We start from the raw sequence: 11,522 nt of genomic DNA on the forward strand, positions 1-11,522 counted from the left end.
ATTGTTTGTTTTGCCAAAAAATTTAGGAAAATGTTTGTTTTTTGACACTGGGAATGGGTCCAAATACTGGACTCAAATACCGGACTCTTTGTAATGCTAGAAAAATCCATAACATGTTGATTTAAAATATCCTTGAGAATTACTGTGACAACGTAAAAGCAATAACAACTTCCTGCTTGAGCCACTTTCATCAAAAGCAAGACACAGTTGAAACACTTGTAAATAAAAAAATATTAATTGTCTCCCCTTAAACTTGATAAATCAAGAAAGAAAACAGTCACATAAGAAATTTTTCTGTAGAAGTAAAATAAACTACAGATACAATTCAATACAAATATATTGATACATGTACTAATAATAAAAAAAAAGATGATTAATCTTTTATTTAAATGTTAATTCAAATCTGAAAATGATATTTGTATTCAAATAAGAATGCACTATCAATTGATTTCAATCCTGAAACATTCTTTGATTCATCCTTTATAATATCAATCAGTTCTTGTCCTAACAAGCAGGTGCTCCAGAAGGATAGCATTTCCTGCACCGTATACAGCACCCATCATGTTATTTCTTTGTTCAGTACGGTAATGATGGAATGATGACTGAGGAGAAGAATATCAGATATGATTTCTGACACACTTTTGTCATAATAGCCAATCAGCTCATGATTAAGTAAGTTAATAATCAGTGTGTGCAGAGAAGTTCCAAATATCAATTATAATGTATTTAAACAGTTAAATAAAAGTGAACATTTATGTATCAAAAATTAAAATCTTGAATAGTATAAACCAAATTGACCTTGTTCTCTCTCATCATCATCATCATCATCATCATCATGAAATAAAATGAGAAAATTTGTACACATTGACTTTCAAAATGGCAGCAAAGGGAAATAACTGTGACTCAAAATAAGTCATTTTTTTCAACTGACTTTTATAGTTCGTTCTTATGTTGTACTGTTATACCACTGTCCCAGGTTAAGGGAGGGTTGGGATCCCGCTAACATGTTTAACCCCAGCACATTATTTATGTATATGTGCCTGTTTTTCGTTATTTTTTTTACATAAGTAAGGCCATAAGTATTCTCGTTTGAATTGTTTTACATTGTCCTATCAGGGCCTTTTATAGCTGACTATGCAGTATGGGCTTTGATCATTGTTGAAGGCCGTACGGTCACCTATAGTTGTTAATGTTTGTGTCATTTTGATCTTTTGTGGATAGTTGTCTCATTGGCAATCATACCACATCTTCTTTTTAATAAGGTATGAAATCTCTAAATTTCCCTTTTCATACTGGAAACGGAAGATATCAATAATATCATATATTGTCAGGGGTTCAAATTAACATTTGGTACTGGAAGGTCCAGGACTTTTGACTTTGACCTAGCTTTCTCTCATTGTCATCATCATCATAAAATCGAAAAAACACAATTACCTGTTCTCTGAAGTTCTTGACTTTTCTTTCAGTAATATCTTTTTCATCATTCAGCCTTCTGACTTCACGGTCCAGCTCTGCTATTCTGTTATCAGCCACTTGTAGTAGATCAGCAATGTAGGGGTCCTCTGGATTGGGGATAAGTAATCTACTTGGACCATCAGATTCTGGGACAATGGTGTCTATTTCCATCCTCTGTCTTCTGAAGGGGATTGTCTTTTTCTTACCTCCTAAAATATAATAATGTAGAAATTTTACAATCTGTTAAACATTAATGGAGCATTAGCTGTTAAATTCATGTTTTGTAAATGGCCTCAAAGTCTCACATTTTATTCATTACCTACTTAAACGTCTATCCAAATTGCATAAATAACTAAATAATTTTTTTTTCAATGCATGGACTCGTAATCAACATTTTGTGTGTATTTCAGACCAGACTACATCTTATCAAACAGAAGAATTCCATAGTTCATTTGACCTTATGTAAATGTTATTATATTTACACAGGAAAGGATGCTTAATTGTAATTGGCTAATTGTATTATTGATGTGCAAGTTTATACTTCATCAATGTTTCTCAGCCTATTTTGACAAAATTGCACAGAACATAAGTAGGGAGTAAAATATTATTTCTCAATTTCACTTTTATAAATGTTGGAAACAAAAAGAATCAAAAATAATATTTGTTGTCAACTTCATAGCTTGTTCCCCTTATAAACCAAAATTTTCAATTTTGAATTCTCAATTTTTGGGTGCATTTGGTGGCAATTAATATTTTTTATACTGTGGTGTAAGGAAGTTAAATCAAGTATTCTGATGTTAATAAAAATAAAAGAATATCAAAGATGTATAAAGTTTTTTTTCTGTTACCACGGTTACAAGACATACTTAAATCCTTGAATATCAAAGATGTATAAAGTTTTTTTTCTGTTACCACGGTTACAAGACATACTTAAATCCTTGAGTACCTCAGTAGCCCTAGTGTTTGGTCGGATTCCTGTTGTTTGTTCTTTAGTTTTCAGTGTTGTGTTTTGTGTACTATTGTTTGACTGGTTTTCTTAGCTGTTGATTTTGTTAGGTGTTTTTAGCAAAGGCTTTGTCCGTTAATTCTGGACTTGAGTTAAAATGTCCCTCCAATATTTTGCGCTTTTAATGCAAAGAGAGGTAACTCTTGCAATTTACAATTAGTTTTATGAATGGCAGTTCACATGATAATAAACCAATGTTTTTTTTTACAAATTAAAAATTTTATAATCATCTGACCTTTGATATCAGTACTTTTGGTTGAACACTTACTTAATTGTAATACACATGGAGTTTGACATATACAATTTTCTAAACGTAATTTAAGGTTTGGCCAGAATCCCTCAAACAGTCTGCACCGTTAGCCATTAGTCTGATGCCCCAGACTAGAAAAATTTCATTGAATATAGTAAGTTTTGGCAAAACTTTGTTCGGACCAATAAAAAAAATGTAAGAATATTGGTCTTCGGACTAATATTTGAAAAAGTTTTTGGTGCAGACTGCTCAAAACATGTGCTTCTTTTTCTCGTCTTACCAGGTGTCTGAACAACAGCATGGAAGTTTTTCTCCTGTAGATGGAGAATCCTGTCTGATTTCTCCCTGGATTCTTTCTCCAATTGTCTTGCTTTCTGTACATATTGATTGTTTAGGAACTTCAAATCAGCATTCTCATGTTCTAGTTTTCTTAGAGAGGCTTTTAGTTCTAGAAATATATAAGTATATGAAATAAGATAAATTGCAAGGTGATTGATTGATTGTTGGTTGCTTAACGTCCAGTGGCAAATGTTTCATGCATATTCAGGACAAGAACAAGGTGAATAAAATGTATACAATGACAGTAATAAGCTTCTTATATCCCTATTTGATGGTGTGACAGCATGTTTACATCATTTAAACTATTTAAACTGTACATTGTTTTCCCCTCAAATTTTATGATGGTAAAGGCCATTTGGGTAGAAAGAACACTGACAGGTCTATTCAAATGAGATATTTGCTGCTGCAAATTTATAAAGAACATTTTCCTAACAAGTACAAATTTTGACTGTGTTCATTTAAGAATTGTATGCTTCTTTTTGTAACTTCATTGGGGTGTAAAAGCGTTGACCGAAGTTACATTTTGTATGAAGCGCTAAAAATGTGTGCATGGTCAACGCTTTTACAACCCTATGAAGTTACAAAAAGAAGCATTCAATACTTATAATTACATTTTTTAAGCTAGGCTCATGAAAATAAAAATTTTATCATTTTTCTATTTAATTCACCTGTGCACTTTATTGTCGGACCTCGTGTTATAATCATGATTGATAAGTTTTATTGTGTAAAGCAATTGCTTAAGGAATAACATGTAATGTGCAGTTAGCCAATCAGAATAACATATATAATGAAACAAATGTAATTATAGTGTTATAGTTTCTTCATACTTATAATTTTACTGTTACATGTTGTATTATAATTTAAGATATGATTTTTTCTTTTTAATTTCATTTAGGTGTTGAAAGTATTGACCAAAGCATATTTTGTATGAAGCACCAATTACTTCATACTGAAATGTGTCCACTATAGACACTTTCAAAAACCTATCAAATCACAAAAAAGAAGCATTAAATTCCTATAAGAATGAGTGAAAAGCACCACATATTTGAGCTTGACAAACTGTGTAGACATTTGTCAATTTTTTAAATGACTGTATATCAAATGCAACCTCTAAATGAGTCAAATACATTTCATGTTGATACATGTTTCTCAGGCCTAAATTAAAATATTGTTTGTTTGCCCTTTTCCGACCCTATGTTTTGAAACAGGGTAGGTAGGTAGGTAAAATATTTTATTTTTTTCCTCAAAAAAATAACTTGGCTCGGTATATATACAAATGGTATATTATTTGTCATGGGTAGGCAGGTAGGTATAATATTTTATTTTATAGATACAAACTCTGCATAATGTCATTTGTGTTCGTTTTGTTTTGCAAATAAGTTTTCTGGGACTATTAGTTTAAAAAAAATATCACGTAGAATGTGAAGCTAATTCATATGCACAGTACTAATTTGTTTTCAAAATATCGAAATATAGAGCTGTGCCGCATATCTTCAACGTTTATATGTCTGGAACTTTGAAGAGTTTGAACTTGCACTTATATTCTGTACTACGTACGTACCTTGTATGCTTACTTAAGATTTTCTGTAAAAGTAACTTTGTACTGATTAGATCTATGTCCCGGCAGACATACATAGAAAAAGTCCCTAGTGTTAAAAACATCTATGTGCCTTTGTTTCCAATTAAAATGCTACAAGACTTAAAACTCTGACAATTGTCACGTATTTTACATCGCATTTATAAATGATCTGTATGGACAACTTGGCGATTTTACTGCCAGATATTCTCCACTTTTCAGGGTTTTGTCACTTTTGTATCATATCAGATATAAATAATATAGCGGCATCCTTAACATAATCATCCTGATCTGCAGATCACAAAAGGCCATCCCTACATAGAACACAATGTCCGTTTACACATAAGTTTGTACACACGTTGATAATTTTGTATCAAACGAACTTATTTGTAAATGAACCCTGCTCTTATAAAGGTACAGAGTAGCGTACGTGATTTAAGGAAGCGTTCACATGCTGAACATCGATTTCAAACAAATGCTTTGAAACTTCAAATGCAAGTGTTCATGTCAAACGCTCAGGTGATACCAAACGGACTGGACCTTATACGTTAAAAATAAAACTTGAGAATTCTGGATATAATTGTTTTGAGCGGGAAGTACAAATATAAGATTATTGGTAGGAACGAAAAAATAAATTAAAATAAAATCTTAGTGGTAAATACAAATAAAAGATTTTCAGGCGCAACGAATTTATAGGGTCGGTCGGTAAAGGGCAAACAATCAATATTTTAATTTAAGCCTCATTGACAAAAATACTCCATTTTATTCCACTCAACAGTCATACTGTGAATCACTATCAACCATTTTTTTTTTATCTGCCATTGGATGTAAAACAAACAACAATCAATCATTTTTCTTCAAATTATCTCCCCTGCAATTCTATATTTTACCCTTAATTATCTCCCCTTTGAATCTTATATTTACCCTTGACTATAGCATCTGATTCATCTTTCTGTTTAATAAGCTGTTGATGAAGGTCATTATTTTCCTTTACAAGTTTAGCATTGTCACTTTTATAAGGTTCTATTGCACTTTCAACGTCATTTGTTTCTGTTGTCTGCTTTCCTAACTCTAGTTTGGCATTTTTCAGACTGTCAGTAGTATGGACCAGATCAGCGAACAACTTTTCCACCAATGGCAGAGATTCCAATCCTAGTGTCTGGCGGTAACCAAGCTGGTCCAATCTCTTACGTAGATTAGTGAATTTCTGCTGCGCCTGTGCTGAGGTCTTGTCCGTCATGTTTGAACTGAAATACAAGATTTAAGATAAAGAAAAATGGATAAGATAAAAATGCCCCAGTTGTGACATTTAATAAGTGAACAATGATGAATTTGGTGCTGAAAATGTTAAAATTATTGCATGTTTATAGAACTCTTGATGTTGGAAGTATAACTTGACCAGGTTGCATATAAAAGACACATTAAATGTACACACCTAAAAAAAAATATTCTATCATTTATGATAAACATGTACATGTATATGATAAAGAGGAATATCTAAAATAAAACTTAAAAGAATACTTAATTTAAATGCACATCCTTATTTTAATACAGTCAGGTATAACTTATACAAAGAATTTTTTTTCGTTTATCGTCAGTCATGTGTCAGTCAGGGGTCTTACTTAAATAAGTGATTTTTAAATCACTTATTTAAGTAGCAAATTCAAAGTTTTGTCATAAATTGTGATTTTTTAGTTTTACCAAAATTTTAAACACATACATGACATAGGTTTAAATAATATCTTTTCATTGGTAAAATTGAAAAAAATTACCTTTATGCTTCTTTTAAGTACATGTAGGAAGGTTTATGCCTCTAATGCAATCATTTAGCTGCAAACTCTATTTTAGTTGAACAAATGCTATAAGGCTTTACATAATGAACTGATACCTTTTTGAAAGATATTTTCCAGCAGTGGGAGTATTTTTCCTGTGAAGTTCAAGGTTTCATCTTTCAGATTTTATTATTATAATTTATGTAATAAAATTCTACTGTTCCCGTTTAAAATTTCACTATTCTGGGTTATTAAAATAATGATACTTAAAGAAGTAATTTTTGGGAAAGAAATTGAGGTATGATACTTAAACAAGTGATTTTTATGTCATTATCCTAGATTCAGTACAAGGTCATCACCTGAAATGACCTGGTCATCCTAGACAACACAGATATTGGTTCTGATAAGTTTAGAAAAATAATTAGTCCCTGGACATGCTGGATAATTAGTATTCTATATTTAAACCTACGTACAGTAAAATTAAATCACTTCTTCAAGTGATTAATTTGTACTACTTAAATGGGTGTTTATTAAAGAAAGACAACTCTTACTTTCAACCTTTGTGTAAATAATGTTACTTAAATCAGTGATTTAGACAATTACTCATTTAAGTAAGTCCCCTGACTGATCATAGGATATAATCATGATAATTGTCAGTTAATTTTATGTTGGCATGGTCAATAAACATGATTAATGCAAAGTTTTCTGGAAATTGACTGAAAGGTTATAAAAATCAAATTTTATAACTACAGAAAAGCATTTTTCAACAGATTTGATGGGTGGCAACAGTAATCATTATCTGGGAGTTCAGTACAGTTGTTAATTTGAATTCTAAATAACAAATCAGCCAACACTCTTAATTCACTTTAGGTTTAGAGTCTATTTACAATCTTGACTAGGGTGTCAGTCTGCACCAAAAACTTTTTTACGTACTTGTCCGAAGACCAATATTTTGACATTTTTATTGTTGGTCCAAACAAATTTTTGCAAAAACTTACTAATCTGAACGAAACTTTACTAGTCTGGGGCATCAGACTATTGGATAACCGTGCAGACTGCGTACTGCAATGACTTTTCAACAAAATCAGGGTCATTTGTGCGGATTGCTTTTTTGTATCAAAGACATTTCCCCAGATTCATGTTCACCCTGTCAGAGTCATTTTGCTCAGATTTAATTATATATCATTATTGTGGAGGAATAGGATTGTATACATTGTAAATGTTAAAATTTCAATTGGTATATTAGAAGGAAAAGTTTTATGTCAAGTTTTATTGTATGACCATTTCAATTCATTTTTTGGAGTGACCTGCTCTAATCAAATACAATGTATATTTCTGATATTGATATGAAATCAACAAATCCTGTCTTTACTGCAAACAACAACCACACTTAAAATTATTTGATTTGCCCAAACCCTACCCAAAGGTCATGAAGGTAGAGACAATGAGTAAATGTAGGTAGGTAGGCATTTTCTTTTTTTTAAAAGACAAAGAGAAATTAAAGTGTCAAGTGTTTGTTTGTCATGCCAATCTGATTAAAAAAACTTTTTCAAATCAAGGCCATAACAGATTTTGAGTATGCAGCTACTTTCTTGGTAGGTAGGGTTAGGGCAAACATACTTATTCTTTTTTATGGCCCAAAAATGGATTCCGAAAAATTGTATTCATGACTACAAAAAATGTATAACCTCAATATCCTGTTGTGACAACGAAGTACAAAGGTTGGCACATTATTATGGAAATTGTTATTGTGTGGTTTTTTAAAGTGCTCTGTACATTGCTGTGTTCATGGTGTTCATAATTTGTATAATGACATTTTAAATTTCTGGGTTTTTTTTCAATTTGGTTAAGCAAGTTATTCATCAGTTCATAGTGTGGCCCTGGTTCATATAGCATCATCATGATCATGCTGTAGTTGTTTTTTTGAAATTTCAAAATTGATGGCCTAAAGTTATGGCAGTGTCTGTGCGACCCAGGTACAAGTAGAAAAATTGGCTTAAATAGGCATCATGAACCTACATCCTGTTTTACAATAAAATATCATTTTATCAATACATCTTATCGCTATTAGCCTAGTCGGCCGGCCGATTCGGCCGCTTGACCTTTTGACACATACAACAATCACTTTTCCATTTTCCATTGTGGCGTCAGATATTTTGTTTTATGACGTCAAAATTTTAAGAAACAGGAACCTGTGTGATATCCAGAAATGGCGGACAAATAGCGATATGGTGTATTATATTTGCTGAAAATCTTGCTTGAACTTTTGACTTCAATTATACATCACTTTTCTATTATCAATCATGATGTCAAAATTTTATGGGAACTTTTGTGATGTCCAGTACTTGCAGACAAATAGCGACAAGGTACTCACACCACTTGATCCTCCTTATTTATATATGTCAATTATGTGTGGAAGTCTATGTGCAACACATAAACGAGGATCAAGTGCAGCAGCAGGTGCAGAGAACTAACTTTAATTAGAGCGCATCTGATCACGAATGGAACATAAAATACCAAATTATCAATAGTTTGCAGTCTTAAACATACAAATGTAGTAAAATTTTATTTTCAAGATTAAAGGTCTTTTACTGTAAATAATTTACATGTTGCAACAACAACAAAAAACAGAATATAAATAGTTATTCAAATAGACATCGTACTCTCAAACAGGAAACACCTTAAATATTTTCAAAAGTTGACATTTTGGTCATATCGATTTGCAAAATCTACCTTTACGGAAGATCTACTGTAAATGATCGGGCTCAATATGATTTTAGGTGTAGATCTATTTTCGAGGGTGTTTTCTCATGGAAATTTCATTTCTTACACTTCGATTTTTCACAATGAAATAAGGTTCAAGTGGCAAACATCAAAACATCTCCCCAGATTCCTTTAATCGGCCACAGCACCGTTTGTTGTCATTGAGGAACATGCCAAGACAAGTTTTGTTATTTGAATATGGCGGAATAATTAACTTCCGGTACTAAAGTAGAGCTAAGCCCCCGATCGAAAGTTACTTTAAGAAGTATACAACAACGAACTTATTCAGGTGAAAGCCGAAATCATGAAAAAACTTATAGGATAAATATATAAGGATAATGATATGGATTCTAATAAAACGCCAGTAAAAAATTATTAATAAACAATGAACGCGATTATCAAATCAGTCGATTTTTATCGTCTAAAAACTGTACATGTTATCGCCATGCACTAAAATTAACATCATTTGGCCGAGAAGATTTTTATCGTCATTCCTTCATGGAGGTATCCAGTGGCGTAGCCAGCCCATTTTAAAATGTACGCCCGAAGCTCGACAAGGGATCTGAGGGCCCCCGAAGTGTCTAGGTCACATAGCACATGTTGGTAGTTGCACTATCCCCATTTCATAACGAAATAAGGTTCAAGTGGCAAACATCAAAACATCTCCCCAGATTCCCTTAATCGGCCACATCACCGTTTGTTGTCATTGGGGAACATGCCACGACAAGTTTTGTTATTACTACCCTCATATACTACATACATGTATATATATATATAAGAGTCTAAATTGAAAACTACGTTCAAACCTTTGATTGCGTTGGATAAAAACCGCAATTTTTATACGTGTGCATGTAAAAAAAAAATCGTTGTATAGAAGGGTCTAAAAACAGCGCAAACAACATTTCCCAACAGACCAAAAAAGTGAAAAAGAATATTTAAACAAAACGCATTGACTAACAGGTCGAAAAACTGATGTTCTTTAACCCTACTGACTGCCGTTGGCGATTGCCAAATAAAATTGATCACAAGATGAAAAAAATGGATCCTAATATATATTTTTACTAAACAGATTTTTTTTAATTGTTGCCACGATGTTATGCCACAAGCATAAGGTGTCAATATTTTTTTTAGTACACCAGATCCGGATTTCGACAATAAATGTCTCTTCAGTGATGTTAGGGGTCTAAACGGTATTTGGAAGGCCATATTAATAGTACCCTCCTTTTTTTTTTTAAATACCCTCATTTTTTTTTCAAAAGTACCCTCATATATATGTGTTTCTGGTATAATATCAAACTGTTGTCATTGAGGCTCAATTCATAATAATCCTTGGTAAACATTAATACTGATGATGTTGTATTCATTTGTTGGCTTTCGTATAGAAAACATATTGCCACAATACACAAAGTAATTATACACGAACTTCGTTAGACTATGACATGAGAACAAAATGATAAAACAATGAAACCACTAAAAACAATCTTTTATGAAATTACATCCCTTTCCCGCGCAAAATTAAAAAAAAAATGACTTGAACAAGAATGAAGAAGATATGATAGGCAACTGTTGGACCTTCTTGAGTAATTCGTCACAACTCGGCCGATTCTGTACCTTCATCTAACGAAAGAAGGAGATAAGCGGATTCACTTGAGGATTGCCGATTGCCTCTTTAGTTCAGAATAGAAATTAGTCAACCATCCATGTTTCTGAATTTGACCACAAGGCATGAGGCTGTTATATAATAGACACATGTAAATGTATTTCAGTTTTATTGTATGATATCACTTATGTATTTATTGTGTGTCTTGCTTGTAAATGTATAAGTATATATGTAATTGTTAATGATTAATTGTTATCCTCTTGTAGCACCATGCGTGTGCCTAAGTTGTAATAAATTTTCTTGTCTTGTCTTGAATATGTTTTGATAGAATTGAGTTTTTACTATTATATTCGTAAACTTATTTTAACACATTAAGACAAATAATAAAGACTTTGATTTAAACAATTTCAAATCCTATAATTTCTTATAAAATCATGTTTTTTTAACATTGGAAAATTGCACTATGTATGCAGTTTCGGGGCCAAATATTAGCTAATATAACTAACCTTTATTTTTAAGCTTTCCTGCATCGGTACAACTGTGTGTTCAATAAAAACTTTTGTTCTTATTTATTTCAATAAGCAATTTAGACACCAATCATAATTGATGTAAAGTGTAATTTCAGTTTGTTTAGATATTAACTTGTTTTGGTAAAAAACTAGAGACTCTCAAGAGCCTGTATCGCTCACCTTATTCTACTTGGGTTTTTGAAATCATATAAAAAAAATACAAAATTTGGCTAAAAGTAACAACACTTGGCC

General features: G+C 32.0%; 1 protein-coding gene across 2 annotated transcripts in view; it reads right to left on the bottom strand.

Moving 5' to 3' along the window:
• The window catches only part of LOC134696344 (centrosomal protein of 135 kDa-like), a 42,895-nt gene extending 33,528 nt beyond the window's left edge, over window positions 1–9,367 (bottom strand). For both annotated transcript variants that reach the window (XM_063558070.1, XM_063558072.1), the window contains exons 1-4: window positions 9,229–9,367; window positions 5,551–5,873; window positions 2,992–3,159; window positions 1,435–1,664 (exon numbers count right to left, since the gene is read on the bottom strand). In XM_063558070.1, coding sequence (XP_063414140.1) covers window positions 1,435–1,664; window positions 2,992–3,159; window positions 5,551–5,866 — 714 coding nt within the window. In that variant the 5' untranslated portion in view covers window positions 5,867–5,873; window positions 9,229–9,367. The remainder of the gene's footprint in view (window positions 1–1,434; window positions 1,665–2,991; window positions 3,160–5,550; window positions 5,874–9,228) is intronic.
• Between the last annotated feature and the right edge of the window lie 2,155 nt (window positions 9,368–11,522).

Source organism: Mytilus trossulus, chromosome 14 (assembly GCF_036588685.1).
Source record: "Mytilus trossulus isolate FHL-02 chromosome 14, PNRI_Mtr1.1.1.hap1, whole genome shotgun sequence".
Lineage (NCBI taxonomy): Eukaryota > Metazoa > Mollusca > Bivalvia > Mytilida > Mytilidae > Mytilus > Mytilus trossulus.